Here is a 21,903-nt window from a genome sequence, read left to right as displayed (position 1 = left end):
TAAGAAGTTGGAGGAGTTGAAAGAGTTTGTTTTTTGTTTTTTTGGTTTTTTTTTAAAGATTGGCACCTGGGCTAACAACTGTTGCCAATCTTTTTTTTTTTCTCTGCTCTATCTCCCCAAACCCACCCTGCACACAGCTGTACATCTTAGTTGCATGTTCTTCTAGCTGTGGGATGCGGGATGCCATCTCAACGTGGCCTGACGAGCAGTGCCATGTCCGCGCCCAGGATCCAAACCCTGGGCCACCTCAGCGGAGCCCGCGACCTTAACCACTCAGCCATGAAGCCGGCCCCATGAGTTAGTCTTAATACACAATCAAATCAAGCAAGTCAAGGCAAAGCAGTTAAGCAAGGCAAACTGGATATCAGACGTTTATCTTTGCTCTTACGTCAAAAAGAGTGTATTAAAAAGATATTTTGTAGGACTCATGTATTATATGTAAAGTCATTTTTTTTTACTTTATAATGATAGAATAATATGACGTTCCTTAATTCCATTCTACTGTCAGGAGAATATGAAATAAATACTTGGACAATCATATATATTAGGTTTATTTTTAATATAAAACTGCTACATGACCTTGAGCAGGACTGTGATCCCTTTTGAATACAGAGTTTGGACTCAGGTAGGCCTAGGCTCAAATGTTGGCTCTCCCTGTTCAATCTGAAGTGGGCTACCGCTTGACTCCATTGCTTCATTTGCGTGATGGAGTTAGTAATAGTACCTCCCAGATAAGTTGTTTGAACTTCATATGATAAAATGAATATAAAATGAAAATAAAATGAACGTAAATGAATAATGTATTTCATTATTTAGGGCATTTTAGCTATTTTTATTATATTATTTCATATCTTAAAAGTCTATTTAAAATTATAATGATATTTTACACAAACAATGTAGTTGCACTAACTGCAGTTTTTAATCAAAATGAATTTAAAACTTAGTTACATCTCTGCCCTAATTATGAAAGGATTTCATGAGTATGTGGTATTTCGTGTGTGAATTCCGGGAGACAAGAGATCTTTGTGTTGTTCGTTGATGTACCTCAAGTGCCTAGAAGAGTAAAAGCACAATAAATATTTGCTGAATAAAAGTATATACTCAAAAGGAAATTGGAAAGTAATTAAAATAGACATTGTAACATCCAACTACATGGGTGTAAAATAATTACAATTTGTATTATGCATGCATACATAACTTAAGAGCATCACACATCATCCTTTACGTAAAATAGGAGTCATTTCTGCCAGCTCTAGGTACAGAATTAACCATGCTCCTGAGGAATTTAATTCTTTCAAAAACAATCGGGCAGTTGGTTGAGTTTCTTTTTTGGTGCTAGAAGACAGAGCTGTATTTGTGGTCATCTCTAGCCTTATGCCAAGCACTTTGCTATCTACCTTAAACCTGGCTCTATCTTCTTTCTCCCTGCCCCTGTTTTTCCTCTCCCTCTCAAAATAATGTTTTTATTTGAATGATAGAAAACTGTAATTTGAATTTTACTGCATTTTTAAGTGAACATACCCTTGAAAAAAGATTTATTACTTACCTAATAAAAGCATAAAAGATATAGAATTTGTTACTGTTATTGATAGAACATTAATATTGTTGACATGAGCTGTAATGTGTTACAATGATCATTATATATTACTTGTGAAGTACGTTGAATTTTAAAACTACCTCTTATTTTACTGCATTTATATCGTTGAGCAAATGTCATTTTTGAGAAATAGGTTAATTTATACAGATTCACAGAATCAGTGTCATTTTTGGATGATTTTTATGATTAGACTTTAAGAACTTTCTGAATTTTTGAAAAATGTGTAGGATACAATTAAGTGTATCCTTCTACTGAAGGACTTGGTTCCAAAATTAATGTTGTTACTGGCAACATTATTGGGTTTGTTAAGCCCTGTATTTTATATAATATTAGGATGGGAACTTTTCTCCTGAACATTTAAAATCTATTTCTCATACTTCCTCATTAAACTAAAAATCGTAGAAAGGTAAACATTGTCTAAATTATCACAGGATCACACATTTGTCTATGAGTCTTATTCTATTCCAAAGTTATCTAATTAACTAAACTTATTGTGGTAATCATTTTATAATATATGAAAGTCAAATTCTTATCCTGTACACCTTAAACTAATGCAGAGCTGTATGTCAATTATATCTGAATAAAAATGAGAAAAATTATCTTTTAAATGTGAGTGAAAATTGAAAGGGTTTATTTAATAGAATAATATATTCCAACTCCTAGTGATCAAATGATACACATTTGTTTTAAATTGGAATAACTCATTTGGCTTTGATCTTTTGTGTGTGTGGAGTATTAACTGAAAAAGATAGACTAAAAACACTTAGTATCTTAAAAGGATTGTTCATTCTGAAATCTCTAGTTTAAAAATTGGAGTTAATTTTAGTAAACATCGTAGGATAGCTTTTTCAACTTCAAATGTAAGTTTTTACATTATTTCACATTTTATAATATTTGCGGAATTTAGAATTGAATGGTCAGTAGCAAAATGGTTTCTGATTACTGGTAATTTAAATTTTATTATTTATAATACAATTTTTAACTTCTTAAAAATAAAGTCCTAAATATTAATAATATATGAATACACTCACTGTTTATAGGTTTAAAATTTATTCCACATTATTTGTTAAGCACCTATATGAAAGGCAATGGGCAAGGCCTATAGGATACAATGGTAAACAAAACTAACAGGAACTTCGATCTCATGTAGACTATAGAACAAGAAAAGTATGAATAAATAAACATGCAGTTATACTGCAGTGCTAAAAATATCATGATAAGTTGAGTACAAAAAATTTATATTAGAAGGAAATTTGTTTCCTAGTACTTTATGTTGTTAAATAACTTATTTAAAGGAATTCAACAGAGTGATATAGTGATTTGTTCCTTTCAGAGAAAAACTAGTGAAAAAACAGTTTAGAAAGGCTCAGAATTAGGCTTACACATATGTTTCTTTTATTCTGTGTACATGCAATGTAACCAGGAAGCAATTGCATTCTATGTAAAAGAGTTCAGAATATATTTGATTAAAGCTGTGGCCATAAGAGTAGTTTAGATTTTCACTAAAATTTATAATTTAGATAGGTTGCATAAGTGGGTGAAGAAAATGAATGCAGTTTTGTGAATCGTACTTAGCATTTTAAATATGAAAATCATAGACATGAGAAGAAAGTTATGTCACGCTGTCATTGCCATCATTTAAGACAAACCTGAATTACTATTTATAAGTAAGAATAAGCGGCACTGCATTTATTTGGCAAGTTGCAAATAGTACCCATCTGTGGTATTCCGAAATTCAGAAAAGAAAAACATCTTTCTTTTTCCCTTTTCCAGCCTATCAGTTGCAAAGCTGTCCTGATCCACGTCCGTTTCGAAATGGTTTTGTAATTGGCAATGATTTTACTGTGGGTCAAACCATTTCATTTGAATGTTTCCCTGGATACACACTTCTTGGAAATTCAGCTCTCACTTGCCTTCATGGAGTGAGCCGTAATTGGAATCATCCACTTCCAAGGTGTGAAGGTATGCTTCTAACTTGAAGCTATCTTTTAGGTGATATCATCTGTGTTTAGTAGTTCTTGTTTTGGTACTCTTTTTTGTCTTCGTCTTCAAATAGCATGCTAAATATACACTCTATCTTTCAGTTGAAGAATTATAGTTAGTATCTTAAGGTTATATAAGGCTCCATGATGAATAACTCATTTTATCATAATTGACAGGAGTCCTAACCTTCCCCATTGGAAGTGAAAATAGAGTTGATTAACACTTTAGAGCTTCTCCTCTGTGTCTGTGTGGGTATATGTGCCTGTGTTTAATAATCGTTCTTCTATAAACCAATCACTCAGATACTGCTACTGAATTTGGGCTCATTTTCTCAGGAAAAAAACCCTTTTAGATAAAAAGCTCTTGAACCTCTTATAAGGGCTTACATGTATACATAATATAAGACAAATGAAAGTTGAGCAGTGTATGCTTTGATCAAGTATTTGAAAAAGAACACAATGTAATTTACTAATCTAGTGATAGTTAATAATAATTATGTAGCATACCTCACAATGAAAAATAAATAAAAACTGACTATATTACGTTCATGGTTGCCAGCTTCATTTTATATACCTTAACTGAGGTAAAAACATGACATAGATGTATTTTATACTGCTTAAGGGGTATGCAATGTTTCTCTTCTCTAAAATCAGTCTATTGTTATTTTATTTTAACATTTTGTTTTGAATCTTTTCTGTAGCTCTTTGCGGAGGGAATATAACTGCAATGAATGGCACCATTTATTCTCCTGGGTATCCTGATGAATATCCAAACTTTCAAGACTGTTTTTGGCTTGTAAGAGTACCTCCTGGGAATGGAATCTATATCAATTTTACAGTCCTTCAAACAGAACCAATCTATGATTTCATTACTGTGTGGTAAGTCAGGACCATTGTTATTGATTGATTCAACTGTATATAACAGTGAAACAAGGAAGGGATAAAAATATGTCACAATCCTCTGTACAAATTGCCATCTATTTGAATTGATGTGAGTACCTGAGGGTGACAGTATATATGTTGTAGAATGAGACAAAGAAAAGAAATAGGTTTTGACTTATTTGCCCATGAAGTAGCTAAACTCTTAGAACAAAAACTTTATGGGTGAGAAAATAGTGGTTTATTATTAAATTAATGTGCAAAACCAGGGAATTCATATCAGAGGAAGTTTAAGGCAAGAAAGTTCTCTATTTACAAAACCAGTGAAATTTATTTATTTGGTGAGGAAGATTGGCCCTGAGCCAACATCTGTTGCCAATCTTCCTCTTTTTGCTTGAAGTGAGGAAGATTGTTGCTGAGCTAAATCTCTGCCAATCTTCCTCTATTTTGTATGTAGGACGTGGACATGGCCACGACATGGCTTGATGAACAGTGTGTAGGTCCATGCCTGGGATCCCAAGCCATGATCTTTGGGCCGCCAAAGTGGAGCACGTGAACATAACCACTATGCCACTAGGCTGGCCCCCAAAACCAGTGAAATTTAAAAGCCCATATTGAAATCACAATTATTTAATGTAACCATTGGATTTCTGTCATAATTCTTTGTTGCAAAATATTATGTTTACATTGTTATTATCCTGTCAACTGAAACATCTTTAAAAATATGTTGGGGGTCAGCCTGGTGGCATAGTGGTTTTAAGTTCACGAGCTCTGCTTCAGCAGCCTGGGGTTTGTGGATTTGGATCCAGGCATGGACCTACAAACCACTCATCAAGCCATGCTGTGGTGGCATCCTGCGTACAAAATGGAGGAGGATTGGCAGAGATGTTATTCCAGTGACAATCTTCCTCTAGCAAAAAGAGGAAGATTGGCAGCAGATGGTAACTCAGTGACAATCTTCCTCACCCCCCAAAAAAAAAGTTATAAAGAAAATCTCTGAATGTAATTATTGACAATTGGTTAATTGCTGTGTGAGTTCTAAGATTCCTTCTAAATTTAACAGTCTATGATTCTCAAGATTGTTTTGAGGAAAATAAAACAAGGGCAAACTTCAAGCATTTGGGAGAATCTGGATTGTGGTCAGTAAACCAAAGAAAACATAATCGATTACAACTAATATAGGTGCATTTCATTTAGGTAAAAACATGATCTGTTTTTGCACTTCACATTTTTAAATACGTTATCACCTAAATAAACATAAAATATACTGATATGATTTGGTGCTCATTGGTTATTTCATCTACCACACCTTTATCATGCCATATGTAATACTTTCATTAAACTTTGTGCAAAACTCTCCAAAAAAATCAATCTCAATTTCTCTTTTTCCCCTCCCTGCTCTGTCTCTCTCTAATAGGGATGGACCAGACCAAAACTCACCTCAGATTGGGCAGTTCAGTGGCAATACTGCTCTGGAATCAGTCTATAGCACTTCAAATCAGATTCTAATCAAATTCCACAGTGATTTCACAACAAGTGGCTTTTTTGTGCTCAGTTATCACGGTTAGTAATATCTCAGAGTTCCTATTTCGTTAGTCACTGTTTAAAATTGTCCTGGAAAAATTGAATGTAATATATATTTAACCAGTGATTGAAAAGGTATTAAAATTTGACACTTTTTTTATCACTTCAAATGCATTTACTTGCAAAGAATGACTTCTTTTAAGCATTTAGGGGCATTAAAATGCAAGCAAAAGGAAATAGGAAATAAATCAGTCAGTAATTACCCAGTAGAAAATAATCATTTTTGCATGGAAACCGATAAAAGAGAACCAGCTGTTCATATTTTATTGCGTGTAATTTTGAGACATCAATAGATTTTTCAACACAAAATGTTCAGTCTATTCAACTTGCTGTGAGTCTTCTAAAATTAGCATCCAATATCTTTATGCTTGAGGTCATATTACTCATTCATTTAGACACTTGTTTCAAAACTGTATCTATTCTAGAATCCTACAGTTTTAAGTGACTGTTCCAGATCATTAAGTTCATGGCTTTTACTCCTGTGGAATAATTTATGAAGAGTTTCAATTTTAATTCTCTGTATAGAATTATTCTGGGTGCTGTCTTCATAACATTGAATTTTTGAAAGAATGTTCAGATGGTTTCACAGAGTTTTTTTTTTTTTTTTAAGATTTTTTTATTTTTTCCTTTTTCTCCCCAAAGCCCCCCCGGTACATAGTTGTATATTCTTGGTTGTGGGTCCTTCTAGTTGTGGTATGTGGGACGCCGCCTCAGCGTGGTTTGATGAGCAGTGTCATGTCCGCGCCCAGGATTCGAACCAACGAAACACTGGGCCACCTGCAGCGGAGCGTGCGAACTTAACCACTCGGCCACGGGGCCAGCCCCTCACAGAGTTTTTAAAAACTTTCCTTTTATCTCAAATTGATTGTATTCCATTATAAATAAGGAAATGTTTATTTATGTTTAATGATTATATCCTTTATCTGCTATGACCATAGTTCATAAAACGCATTTTGCTTTGTATGGCTTTGTCAGACCGATTCCATGAGTATTTCACAGGATCAGTAAACTCTAAATTAAATTTGCAAAAGTTGTATGAAAATTTGCAAGATGAACATGCACTTTCTCCATTATACTGATATACAATTTAATGTTTTCATCTTTTTTGACTCCAGGAAATCGTTGATACTCAAAGCTTAAATTCCATGAAAAATATTGTAAGTCAAATATGGTTATACTCAAAAACATGTAAAGCACATCAGGCCTAGAAATAGTCAGAGAATAGACCAGAAAATATTTGATTTACTTAATTTCAGCACTTATTAGCCAAGGGATGGTATGCAATTCATGCTTCTCTGGCGGCCCACAGCTGCCAGAACTGCACGTATGCTCCAGGACATCCCAGTAGAAAATGGGGCATTCAGTTACATTAGTTTTATTCAGGCTATTTTTTAATTACTCATTTGCCTTTTTTACTAAATTGGTCATTGATGCTGGCAGTATATAGGTACAGTTTAAGACTGCAACAATAGGCTTATTACTTTCATAGATAGTCATAATTTGCGAAGCAATAAATTATATCATAGTTAAGGTCAAAAGATGAAATGGTTGCTGAACTGTGTTTTGTATATTTCCTCTCCTCATGGATCCCTGCATAATTTTTTATTGTTTTGTGTCCTTCCTGAACAAGTGATAAAAAAGGGACTATTCACTGATGGACTATAGATATCCATAAGATAACCTTATAGAGACTGCAAAATTCTTATAAAACTTGGGAGACATTTCAAAGGGGAAATATTTTCAGATAAAAAGTTGTGTGTGTGTGTGTGTGTGTGTGTGTGTATTCATATAGAAACTAAAAAGACGACAGAATGTTATGATATACACATAAAATATGAGTATGGATTTACATAGACACTTACAAGAATGTATATACATATATTCTCATTCCAAAATATGTTTCACCTGAATTTTGTAACTAGGTTTTCAGTTATTTATAATAAAAATAGAATTGGTTTAGGAATAAATATGACCAACTATTGGTTTAGCAATTTGTTTTCCAGTCAACTTTGGACAGTTTACCCTTTGGTCTCCATTTTCTTCAGCTATAAAACAATATGGTAAGATTGCTGAGAGGATTAATGAGAGACTGTATATATAGAAATTACTCCAATTACTACCATATGTTAGGTTGAACCATATGAAAGTATTGGTTAAAAAAATGCTGAATATTGACAATTTTGTATAGCTCAAACCAAGTAAGTGCTGTCATTAATACTATTATTAATGTCACATTGCAGAGTTGGTATGAGAATTGGAGACAATGGGTACTATGCAGTTAGTATAGTGCCTGGCAGAGTGGATGTTCAGGAAATGTTCCTTTTCTTACTGTATCTCCTCTCACTTTTAAAATTTTCTAGTAGAGCATTTATTTTTATTCATGTTTATACTTTAAATTTCATAATAAGGCACAATTGCCAGAGTCTAGAGAAGCCTAACATTTGAGTGTATACATCTCTGGAAATTTTACCCAAACCTTAAAATAACCTTGAAATTTGGGAATGTAGCCAGGGCTCACGTTAAAAATTGACAGATGCCTTACATCTACCAGCCCTAGTCGGGTAATTTTCCTAGAGCTCTGCTTTCAGCCCTACTCACCATTTCAAGACTGCATGATGCCTTCAGTAATCAAATAAAACTGCCCCATAATCCAGTTCACTGAACCTTACTCCCCAGTGCCTCCTCTGACTCTAGACAAATTCGTTCTCTCCCTGCCTTCTGCACTTCCATTCCTAAATGTTTTTTTTTTTTCTCACCTTTGTTCTTTGAGCCTCCCCATCTTAAGTCCCATTTGCTCCATTTCTTGATAATTTGAACTCATGGGGATCACTACCATCTTCTCCTTGATTGCAGTTACTCTTTTTTTTTTTTTTAAGATTTTTTTTTTTATTTTTTCCTTTTTCTCCCCAAAGCCCCCCCGGTGCATAGTTGTATATTCTTCGTTGTGGGTCCTTCTAGTTGTGGCATGTGGGACGCCGCCTCAGCGTGGTTTGATGAGCAGTGTCATGTCCGCGCCCAGGATTCGAACCAACGAAACACTGGGCCGCCTGCAGCGGAGCGCGCGAACTTAACCACTCGGCCACGGGGCCAGCCCCTGCAGTTACTCTTTTTACCAAACTTTTGAGAACTTAGTTACAGTACAGTGTATTGTTTAATAAGCCTTGTGAGTTTAATAACAGTGAGTGCTTTTTTTGAGGACACAGATCACGTTTCTGCTTCTTAACCGTTTTGTATTTTTATTATTGACTGATTGATTGCTTAATAATATTTTAGTCTTATAGTGGGAAGAGTGTGTTCAGATTCTTTTTAAAAAGTTGTTTGAGTTTATTTGAGATGTAGTAGTGATAACTTTTAAAACGATCACTATACAATTATGTAGATGTATGCCCATCCCTCCTCACAGAAACAGAAAAGACGCCTGTTTTCAAATTAGCATTAGTACAATTTAATACAACTATAAATATAATATTCATATCCTGGGCCTATATTCAGTAGCTACAGCTTAGTGCCAAAATGAGCTCTCATAATGGTAAAAAAATTGATCAAGTCATTTAGTATTTTTTAATAAATAAGCCAGAGAGATAATTCACTATTTAACACTTATTTTAAGGCTACTGAGTATGCCTAAGCTTAAAATACTTTACTCCCCCACGCAGCTTTCTTTAAATTCTCTTATTGATTCAATAGCTCCTTCTGTTATGCCCTACCCTATAAGTCACAAATGGTTTTCTTAGAACTTGTGTATTTATTTTATTTACTGGACGGATCAATCTTTTCAAATATTTTCTTAAGGTCACATTGATCATTTAGGTTTTATTTATTAATATATTTTTAATATGTTTGAAAAGGGAAAAAAGGTTTTGTTTTTTTTTCCCTCTATAACCTGACTTCCTTTATGAGATCCAGCCAGCCATCTCTCTTTTATAAAACATCACCTTCATAAAGCCTTTCATGATCAAAAATAACATTCATAAAAAGCTTTGCAAAATGAAAGTCCTGTGCAATGAAAAAATAGGACAGGCATAAATGTGGAAGCACTTTATCTTAGATATTATTTTTCTTCTTCATCTGAGGAAATGTTTTTGTCTCTCTCTGTGGCCATAATTATAATTCCCTAAAGTAAAAGCTGAATTTTCTTGATATCTGCTATACAGTCAAGATGGGGTTGGCTTGGTCATAAATAATAACAATATCAGTCCTAATCAATTACTCCAGGAAAGTAATTTTCACAAAACCTGTTTTAACTGTCTGTTTTTGCAGACACTGATTTTGTATAATAGTCACTATAATAGCAATAGCTACCATTTACTGAAAACTTAATATGCTGGGCACTATGCTAGAGGCTTTCTATGTGTTATTGCTAATTTTTGTAACAACTCTGCAAGATAAGTATTATTATCCCCATTTTAATAATGAAAGAACTGAGTGAAAAAATTTGAAGCCTATATAAAGCCAGAGGAGAACTAATAAATAGAAGGGCTGCCTGGAATTCAAAATACATCTATCTGACTCCAAAGAATGACCTCTTTTAAATAATGACAACGGCAATAATAATAACAGCTAAAATATATTGAGTTCTTACTAAGTGCCAGGCAATGTCCTAAGCTGATTATCTCATGCATTGGTTATATTTAATGGCAGGTAAATATAACTTTTCTCTAAAAATTCAGCAAAAGTGATTTTCATTTTTAGCAAGATGATAGGTCATCTCATTTTCTAGAAAATACCCTACCTAATTACAGCTTAGAGCTTCAAACATTTTAGTGCTTCTCTTACCCAGGATGTACAAACTAACAATGGTATGTTGGTAGGTTTATCACAACTTAGTATATTGTTCTTTATAGTTTTCAAAATGTGCTATGGTCACTATATGAAGAGAAAATAAGTTTTACTGCGAGTCTGACTTTACCATCCCAAACAACTAGGAGACTATAGTATAGCCAAAATATATATTTATTAATTCAAAACAGAAAGTATCATTTTAATGTTTAAATCCATTATTCAGGGCAGCTCTTTTTCTAATATTAAAGTAGTAGGGAACTTCAGTTTATATAAAGAAGATTTTTATAGTGAGCATAACAATAATTCATGTCATCTACTGTTTTATATTACTGGTACATCTGTGAAAGAATGAGTTGATTATGTATTGACTTTCAGGTTATTTTTAACAAATGTATTTAAAAGGCCTGCACTGTCTTTTAGGTCATCTTCTAAGATTATGTTGCCTTTACAATAAATGCTGTATTTGGGGACAAGTATATTTAACTCTACGAAGTCTCGTCCTAAAAGAGACTGCTGCAAATATAAGGAAACATTTTATATAAAGCATAAATCACCTTTGCTGTGAACTATGTGACCACTTTGCCTCACATAACCTAAAGACCTGACCTCCTTTCATTGTTTGATTTGTTTGAGGTCCAGAGAGCCTGGGGGCTATGGACATAATGTGATTATATGTATATATGTATATACGAAGTGGCGAAGTTAAAAAAACCAAACTGGTAAAACTGTTATGAGGAAAAGATAGTGACTTTGCTGTTACTTAAGTGACTACTTAGTGATTACTTATATGACTAAAAGTCAGGCCAAAATTGCTTACTGTGTTTTGACATTTTGCTGTATGTGCACATCCATTGATAAGTTATGATATTTATTTTCTACAATATCTTGCTGTCAGTCCCCTCAAGCCAAAGTCCCTTGGGAACACACCTTTAGTTAAACAAAGTTGGGTTTATTGGTTCATTGTAACAAGTAAGACAACACACCATGAGGGACCCTGTGGCATCTCAGTAAAAGGGGAGTAGAAGAGGCTTACTATAGGATTTGGGTTGTGCAAGATGGTTCTAGAAAGGTTTAGGGAAGCATGCTTTTCCTCTGGATTGTATGCTGTCAGAAAATTGGAGCTGTTCTATAAGTGGATATCTTAATACTTTTTTTCTAAAAGGTGGGAGGAATGGAACACACCTAAGAGTATAATTGGTATGGAAGCCTCATTTGCTCATACTAGCTGAGATAAAAGAATCTTGGTCATTTTGGTAATGTGGATAGTGTTCTTGTTTTTTTCTGTGCTCAGATAAGATTATGGAGAGGTCTTGTTTTTGTCTTGTTCCACAGGGTCAAAAAGTTATCATATCTGTTGTTAGTTTTTAGTGAAATTGTTTATGGTCAACAGTAGAAAATCATGGCCTATTAGTTAGAACCAGGCCAGCTCCAAGCTGACAGCACACAGGAGCTGTGTTTTGTTTTGTTTTCTTTTCTTTTCAAATGGCAGAATAGTTTAAAGTGATAGTTAAAGATAGTTGTAGCATGTTCCTTTATAGCCAAAAGCAAACCAAACTATGGTAGTGAACAGGGAGGGGAAAATAGAGACTGACAAAGAATAAATGGTCATTGCTGATATGCTCAGTATCCAGTAACTCAACCATGTTGAGAAGAGACCATTGGCTCACAGATTCCACTGGGCTCAGTACTAAGGCAGGATACTTTCAATTAGCTACCTGAATATGGAGAAGTCAATTCATGCCACGGATATTGGAATTATCTTATGAATAATTCAGGAGATTTCCCAATAAACTTGTTTCCTATACTTCTGTTACTCCATCTCTAGGGAAATATCAGCTGTGACCTCTTGTTGAACCATTCCTCATCATAGAGACTTTCTTCGTCTCATCTGTAAATCCAGGGATGACCATTTTCCCTTGATTTCTAGGATTCTCCCTTATATAGGCAGAGAAACAAACTGATTATAAAATATTAATGAAGCAAAAGTGATATTTGTAAGCACTGCTGAAACTTACCTTGTATGGCTTATGTCAACTCACTAGCAGATTTTCTCAAAAATGGAAAAAAATTGTGTATTATTTTTCCCTCTTAATTAGAACTGAAAGAGCATTTATTTAAATACTCCTAACTCTGCTTTCAAGTGGAGCTGCTTAAACTTATTTTATATAACTTTTGAAATAACATTACCAAAATTGCATAATTGAACATGTAATTATCAATGTTTTTCCTCCTCTAAATCTTCCCCAAATCATGAAATTATCATGCCTGAACTAATCTGGGTCATCACAGAAGTGCACTAGTGGTTATAGAGAGCTGAATGTTTATAAGGGAACATAGAACATTTTTTTTTTTCCCTCTGTAAGAAGTACTGTGTCCTTACTTGGCAGAAAAGTTGTGCGCTCAGGCTATTTGGTTTAGAGAAGGAATGGCAATTTGCCAGCATTCTGGGGTTTTTTTAGAAGAAACCTTTAGTAGCTCAGTTTAACTGAAGCAGATAAATGCAGCATTCTTTTCTGGAATTGGGTTGGATGTTTCATTACAAATAAAATAGGAAATTAAAAATAACCAAAAAATATTGCCAGAATCAAACCTTAAAGTGAATTCAAGAAGCAAATTTGTTAGACCAGGAGCCAGACATCTATACAGATTTGAATGAAAACAGGACACTATTCAAACAACAGTTATCCTCAAAAGACACTATCATGTAGAATATGATGCCTTCATGTAGTTATTAAATAGTAAATGGTGTTTTAAAGCTGAATGGCATGTCAATTAAATTAATCTTCCAAAGAGAATAAAGATTTAGATCAAAAGTGTATTTTAAGGGGCCAGCCCGGTGGCGCAGTGGTTAAGGTCCAACATTCTGCTTCGGTGGCCGGGGCTTTCTGGTTCAGATCCTGGATGCGGACATGGCACTGCTTGGCAAGCCATGCCGTGGCAGGCATCCCCCGTATAAAGTAGAGGAAGATGGGCACAGATGTTAGCTCAGGGCCAGTCTTCCTCAGCAAAAAGAGGAGGATTGGCAGCAGTTAGCTCAGGGCTAATCTTCCTCCAAAAAAAAAAGGTGTATTTTTAATGTGTAAATATCCATTTTATGTAGCTTTTCTTTTATTAATGTTCATAACCATACAGCTGTTTCTAAATGGAACAATCCATGAAAAGCAAGGACTGAAATATATGCTTATACTACGTAAAATTTAGAAGACTCAATTTAAAAGTTTCAGTTCTGCAAGTTACTGGATGTGTGGCCTTGTCTACGCCGTTTCACTTCTCTAGTCTCCTCCTCTTTCTGGCCCCTGACCCCCAAAATAAAGAGATTAGAATAGGTGATTTATGAAGTAACTTCCAGCTCAAAGAATCTATGATTCCAACTCATACAATATTAGGTATATTCATGTTAGACACGTTTATTTTCTTCCAAAGTAACAAAAGTATATACATTATAGAGGATGAGATATTGTTTTAATTCAATTAGTTATCATTTAGTATTTATTGAACATGATTTCTAGAGCACTGTGCTAGCAGTTTTGAGACCACCAACATGTACAGCATACGTTATACATGACTGTAAAATGAGTTGCTGAACCCCAGGAGTTTATAATACAGTACAATATAGAGAATGTAAAACATATAAAGAATCAGCATTTTCAAAGTATATCCAATTTAAATCAGAATAGAAATAAAGTGAGTATTTTGATGTGTTCAGGGAAGTCACGTGGATGATAGCTGTTTGAATGACATCGCGTTGTGAGTAAGGTCATGTCAGATTGAGATTATATGCGTTCAGCACAAAACTGCCGTCACAGCAGCCATGCTCATGTTAACCCTTGCCAGACAGGGAATGTACTCTCCCTTTGAAATGATAATATATGTCAGGTGCTATTCTAGGCACTTTACAGTGTATTAACTCAATCCTAATTTTATGTTTATTTTGCAGATGAGAAAACTGAAGCATGGAGTCTTGGCAGTTTGTTTAAGGTCATAGAGCTAGCAAGTAGCAGAGCCAAGATTTGATCACAGGAAGTCTGCTTCCAGAGTAAATAGTAGATCAGGCTCATTTGCGCACAAAAGTAATTACTCCCCAACACAAATTGGAAAATATATATTTCAGTGATGTTTATTGGTTTGATAGAAACATCTTCAGAAATAGAGGTGGAGCAGCTGTGTTTAATTCCCCATCGTTGCCGTCAGTTGCTACATGTCTGATGCATCACACCTTACACCATTGCCTGATTATACCCTGCTCCTACCAACCTAGATAATATGCCTAAACCTTGCTCATAATTATTTCAGTAACTGCTAAATCAAAATGTCTTTCAGCGGGGGCCACCCCCGAGGCTGAATGGTTAGGTTCATGCGCTCCGGTTCAGCAGCCCAGGGTTCACTGGTTAGGACCCTAGACGCCAACTACACACTGCTCATCAAGCCATGCTGTAGCGGCAACCCACATAGAAGAACTAGAATGACCTACAACTAGGATATACAACTATGTACTAGAGCTTTGGGGAGGAAAAAAAGAGGAAGATTGGCAGCAGATGTTAGCTCAGGGCCAACTTTCCTCACCAAAAACCATTATTAAAAAAAAAATCCTTCAGGAATAAAATGTGAAACTTGGGAAAATGAGAAAATATTAATGTTTTACCAAATGTTCTTGTTCATCTCTGAACACCAAATATCTTGAAGGAATGGAATTCCAATTTGCTATAATATGAGCCTACCCTTATGGAGTAGTTATTATGTACAGGTACTGCTCCAGATACTTTGCATATATAAACATTTTGTTCCTTATAACCACCCATTGAGGTGGCATAAAATTATTACTATTATCATTACTATTTTACAAATGGAGGAAAGTGAGGCAGAGAGTAAGTAACTTGCCAAGATTTTCCAATTTCTCAACATTAGAAACAAGATTTAAACCCAGAGCTTCTGGACCAAGTCCATACTCAATTTCATAAGAATGTATTTAGTACATGCTTTTTTACTCATTCTTCCATTTTTCTAGCATTCAGCAAATATTTATTGAATGCTGCTATGCCAGGTATTGTATTATGACCTGAGGAGTTAGCAGTCAATAAGATAAACAGAACTCCCTGCTCTCACACAGCTTACATTCTAGTGCGAGAAAATAAACATTAAACAAAGAATCCTTACAGATTATGAAAATTGCCAAAGAGAAAATAGAGAGATCTGAAAGAGAGTAAATGCAAGAGGTTAACTCTAGGTAGCGCGATCAGTGAAGATGTCTCTATTTTAGTCATCTGAGGACAAAGTTATAAAAGAGATAAGAGGACAGGCTTCAAGAAAGCAAGGTAGATAAAAATAATATTGTATAGAACATAAAGTTTAGACAAGTTATCAAATGTTACACCATCAACCATTTGAGAGCTATGTTGATAGGGAATAGAAGAGACTATGATAAGGGTTAGGTTGTAGGCAGGTTTGATTTTTCAAAATTTATGATGAGAAAGTGAAGAGATGTGGTTTAATATGTTTTTGTGGGGTGAGAATGGCATCATAGGTGGGTGATACGACAAATCAGGGGTATGTGAACTTTAAGTAGAGGAGGGGAACTATCTATTTATTTGCAGCTAAAAATAAAAGCTGGTTATTTGATGGAGCTGAAGTTAATTAAACAAAGTTGGAGGCCCTTGGAAATCATAATCAAGACAATTAAATGTCAAGTCATTTGGGGATACTTGTGAGTTTTTTTAGAATCAATCAACAATTGTTTCTTTAATACCAGCTGCAATATGGACTCTCTACTAGTCTCTGTGTATCTACATTTGTCCTCTTCCAATTGTGTTTATTTTCCCCACTGTAGCTAGAGTTATTTTTTAAGGAGAAATTTGATCACATTACTCCCAGTTAAAACTCTTCACAGGCTTCCTATTGGCCTCAGATTAAAACAAACAAATCCTGAACCTGGCTCATAGACTCCCATTGGATTTAGCCCAGCTTACCCCTCTTTCTCATCCCTTCGCACTCACTGTGGGCTCTCTCACCCAAGCACACCTGGCCTTCCTCTTTGCTGGTTTTACACTTGCTGATTACTCTGCCTGGGTTACTCTGCTCTGTGTCATCTCTCTCCCCAACACACACACACACACACACACACGCAGTCACACACACATTGTTTCAACTAGTTAAACTCTACTCATTAATTAGATTATTTGGTTGATATCTTTCTCACCAACAGTTAGTGCCTATAAGGGGAGGATTGTGTCTGCTTTATTCACTGTTGCATTCCCGGCACATATGATGTGGTGTCTGGCATGTAGTAGGCCCTCAATAATACATATTTAATAAACAACAAAATGAACTGTGCTAGACATTATAGGAAAAGTAAATCTGTACACAACAGTCCCACACAAGCTAAACATGAAACAAGAACTAATGCATTCATGAATAAGGGTGGAACAATTCGAGACTGTAGAACACTAAATGCTAAGTGCTATGATGCCAATTTCCAGGCTGGCAAGGTTGTCAAAAGTAACAGTGTGACGTATGGAATTAACATGGCAAATACAAGGGAACTGGGAAAATTGAGGTGAAATATAGCAGACATCTCAGATGAGGAGCTGGTGAGAATTAAGGTAATAAACTTGGTTTGTCTAGGATTATAAATTTAATCTGTAGGCTATGAAAAGCCACTGTAAATTGATTATAAGGAAATGGCAGAATCAAAGTAATTCTCCAATCCAGGTTAATTTGTCTGTAAATGTGGGGGGAAATGTGCTTGGTTTTCAAGCAGAACTTGGTTCAGATTCTGACTCTCTGAACTGGGCAGATAATTCAACCATTCTGAAATTTACTATACTTTTTTGCAACATGGGTATATTTACACATATCTTGATGTAGTAATTTGGTGATTAAGTGAAATAACGCATGTAAAGTACCTTGCAGAGTCCTTTGCACACAGTGGATTCCACGTAAATAATGTCTTAATTCCCTTCTACCACTTCACTTGAGTGTAGGAAGGATTGTACCAGAGAGACGCAGAAGGCAAGGAACATCCTGTAGACCAATTTAATAATACAGCTTTATTCATTTCCTAGGGCTGCTGTAACAGTGTACCACAAACTAGGCGGCTGAAGCAATCTGAGATCTTTTTCTCTCACTGTTTTGGAGGCTAGACGTATGAAATCAATATGTCGAGAGAGCCATGCTCTCTCTGAAGGCTGTAGGTGAAGATCCTTTCTTGCCTTGTTCCAGCTTCTGGTGGTAGCTGGAAATCTTTAGCATTCCTTAGGTTGTAGATAAATCACTTCAATTTCTGTCCCCATCATCACATGTCTTCCCTGTGTGTCTGTCTCCTCTTTTTATAAGGTCGGCACTCATACTGGTTTAAGGGCCCACCTTAATTCTACATTATCTCAGCTTAATTTACTGCATCTGCAACAATCCTGTTTCAAAGTAACATTCCGAGGTTCCAGGAAAGACATAAATATGGGGGGACACGATTGAACCCAGAACACAGATACGAAATGACAGGGGTCTTCACTGAAATGTTGTCAGCAAGAATGGAAAGACACTGGACAAATTTTATACTTATTTTAATGAATAAACTAGTAGAAGCTGATGAAGATTGAAAACAGAATCGTTGGAAGCTGTTTATGATTTAACGTTTTGTAGTACTTTGTCTTCAAGAGTCAAAAGAAAAACAGATGCAAAGGAGATCCTTTCATTATCCCTTTCCCCTTTACACTGTAATCAAAATTACATAGTTGAACCTTGAAAAGCATCTCAAGCAGGTCCTGTTTAGATCCCATTCTCTACCACTCTGACCCACAATTGCCTCTCTTTTATCCCCATTTACAATTTTAGAGTTGAGTCATTTTAGGGAAGACTATTTGTTTACAGACTCTTTTCTTCCTTTGGAATGCTGTGTTTTGTATGTTATTTAGCAAATCTTTGTTGGATTATAAGAGTAGTGACAGAAGCTAATTACTCAATTGTGAAAAAGGTAGATAAACGGTCTCCGCCCTTATGTTGCTTAAAGTCTAGATGGAGACACAAACAATGGAAAGTGAGCTAATTAATGATAATAAATTTTGAAACAAGTCATGATTACATGTGCTACAAAACAGAGTTCCGTGATGAGAAAATAGCAGTAAAGGGTGAGGGGAAGGAGACAGTGAAGAGCTCAGAAGTGCTGTTTATCAGGGTGATATAAAATTGAAGATTGAGACATGAAGGCAAACTATAAGTCAAAAGAATCACTGAAAGCACTTAGGTGGAGACTGCAGAAAATTTGTTCAAAGGAAAGTTTATTCTGAATTCAAATCTATATAAAATCGATGAAAATAGAATTGCGCTTATTGAGGTAGAGGTGGGAGGTAAGGGCATTACAACTCCTCAGACCCTCCATGACCCCAAGATGACCCCTTGGCTCTAGGGACACAGTTTATGAAACTACTGGTAAAGGTAAAGAACATGAATAAGATGGAATTTGGCTCACAGTAGCCATGTGGTCTTCGGAAAACAATACATTATCTCTGAGCGTCATATTCCTCATTAACAATAATTTACAACCTCTAGTCTTTTCAACTCTGCAACCTAATTATCTAGGTCATTCTAAGCATGTTCTACAGATGACAATAGTTATGGATTTTTCATTGATAAAAAGATGTACTTCTTTAAAATAATGAAATAATTTATGAGTAGCACAAAGATTAAGAATAAATTTAGAGGCAAACAAAAGTAAAATAATACACATATGGGCATCTCTACACTTCTCAACTTCTGAACTGAGCTCTTTTCTACCTTAAGATCAGTTAAAACGTTCTCCTTTAAAGCATAGTCTCATAAGGATTTCTCCATGTAGGGACCACTGTATCTTCCTCTCTCCTTTCTCTTGCCTCTTTAACATTTCTCACAATTACATTTTACCTTGATAATTGTACCTCTTTTAAGGTGTAAGTCCAGGAAAATGATTTTCAAAATTCCTAATGTTACTTTCAACTAAACGTTTTCTCAGAAACCCAGGTTATGTTTTTCTGCCCTAGGCTTCTTTCCAGCAAGTCTTCTCTTTTCTAGTGGTAACCCTTCTATGTGGAGTGATGTTTTACTTGCAAATTAACATCCCTACACAGCGAGTGCATTTATAAGCAGGTTAAAGTACTGGAAGGAAGATGTTTGGAGAGACAGACAACAATTTACCACAGGAAATTGAAACAATTTTTTTTAAAATTCATCCTTCTTTGTCTACATTTTGAAAATGATTCCTCTTTTTTCTGTCATTAGTAACCTGGAAGTTTACTAGCCTATTAACCTCTTACAAACGGCTGTTTGTTACATGATGATGAATCAGTGCTCAAACTTATGTTTCCTCCTCCATCTGAAATGCTTTAATGTCCATGATTATCGTTCCGAAGGGGAAAAGCTTATTCTTTAAAATTTATCTCGTTCATCTCCTTTTACAGTAGTCTTCCTTAACTAGTCTAGTTGATGTTCCCCAGTACTCTCATAATGCTCTCACAATAGGGGCAATATTGAAGGGATGGGCTTTGAAAGTGGAGGACATGGGCTAAAGTCCTGGCTAAACCCTGTACTGGTTGCACGATCTCAGACAAGTTGCTATGTCTTTAAACTCTCATTCTCTTTGTCCGCACGTTGAGCTACATAAAGAAATTGACTCCTACATTTAAGTAATAAAATTAAGTATATAAAACATATTTTTTTCAAAACTTATAATAGTGTAAAATATGTTTCTTGAGTGAAAAAGAGTATATTACATTTTTTAAAGATTCATAGTGAGAACATGGCTTTACTCCAGCAAATGACTGTGATATGGATATTATATAGGGCTAGTAGTCATTTTGCTTAGATTCACAGAGACCCTTTTTGGTGGTCTTTAAATTATGCCAAATAGTAATCTATCTACTCTAAGGAGATGACCCGTTCAAGTGATGTAAATAATTAGAAATATGAAATTTAACAAATAGAAATTTCATAAACATGCTAGCATAATGAGGGAAGGCTCTGGAGCCAGACTAACTCGGTTCAAATCCCAGATCTGCCACAATATAGTTGTGTAATTTGGAGAAATTCTTTGTCTCTTTAACAGTTTTTTATAAAATAAGGATAATTATAGAAATAGTCACATAAATTAAGTAATAAAATAAAGTTTTTGTGAGGGCTAATAGAGTTAATGTAAGTAAAGTGTTTATAGTATTTCCTGGAATAGAGTAAGCATTGAATACTTGTTTGCAGTTATAACTGCCTGCCAGGCACTTTGCTAGGTGCAGGGGATGTGATGAACCTTGGGGAAGATAGGCATTGAGTGTGTAAACACACTTGAATATATAATTCCAAATTGTGATCACACCAAGAAAGAAAATAGCAGGTGTTATGAAGCACATAACAAGAAAGACTAAAATGAGGGTAAGAAATAAGGGGTTAAAAGGTTAAATATTCTTACCACGGGAAAATATTTTGGCATCTAAGGAATGATTTATTTTCCCTCAATCATGTAGCATTATTTTTAAAATAAATAAATAATTGAAACTTGATAAATCCCACAATTTATTTTGATTCTTACCAATAAAGCTTGCATAATTTTTTTCCCACATATTTGAGTATATATACCTGCTCAGAGAAGGAATAAACATTGTCTATTTTTATAGCCTATCAACTGAGAGTGTGCCAACCTCCACCGCCTGTACCCAATGCGGAAATTTTGACAGAAGATGATGAATTTGAAATAGGTAAAGTCTGTTAAATTACTTTCAAGGAAAACATACTGTGAGCAGAGGTATTTGCTTAAGAAGAAACAAAAATAAAGAATAGAAGCATCCTGTCTTAGACCCTCTTTCCTTGGATTGATGGGGATTGTTTAGAATTCTTAAGAATGGACAGCCATGAAAAGAGGAAAAGGAGTATTAGGCGAGAAGAGAGAATTCTGTATTTCCAGGATATACAGTTAGAAAACAGTGTGGGAATTTGAACCATATAACTATAGTCCCCTAGTTCCTTCGAAATCATTCTTTTACCACCTTTAGACACTGGAGTTCTAACTACTGGTCTTTGAATTCAGGCTCAAGCCTGGTACATAGAATGAAGGATGTGTAGGGTGTA

The 21,903-nt window shown here is 35.0% G+C and overlaps 1 protein-coding gene across 7 annotated transcripts in view; it reads left to right on the top strand.

The window, feature by feature from the left end:
* The window catches only part of CSMD3 (CUB and Sushi multiple domains 3), a 1,186,048-nt gene that overhangs the window by 1,071,572 nt on the left and 92,573 nt on the right, over positions 1-21,903 (top strand). For all 7 annotated transcript variants that reach the window (XM_070221725.1, XM_001915960.5, XM_070221729.1 and 4 more), the window contains 4 exons: positions 3,371-3,559; positions 4,281-4,458; positions 5,876-6,021; positions 21,453-21,533. In XM_070221725.1, the coding sequence (XP_070077826.1) occupies positions 3,371-3,559; positions 4,281-4,458; positions 5,876-6,021; positions 21,453-21,533 (594 nt within the window). The remainder of the gene's footprint in view (positions 1-3,370; positions 3,560-4,280; positions 4,459-5,875; positions 6,022-21,452; positions 21,534-21,903) is intronic.

Source organism: Equus caballus, chromosome 9 (assembly GCF_041296265.1).
Source record: "Equus caballus isolate H_3958 breed thoroughbred chromosome 9, TB-T2T, whole genome shotgun sequence".
In the NCBI taxonomy this organism is placed as follows: domain Eukaryota; kingdom Metazoa; phylum Chordata; class Mammalia; order Perissodactyla; family Equidae; genus Equus; species Equus caballus.
This window is presented reverse-complemented; position numbering and strand designations above follow the sequence as displayed.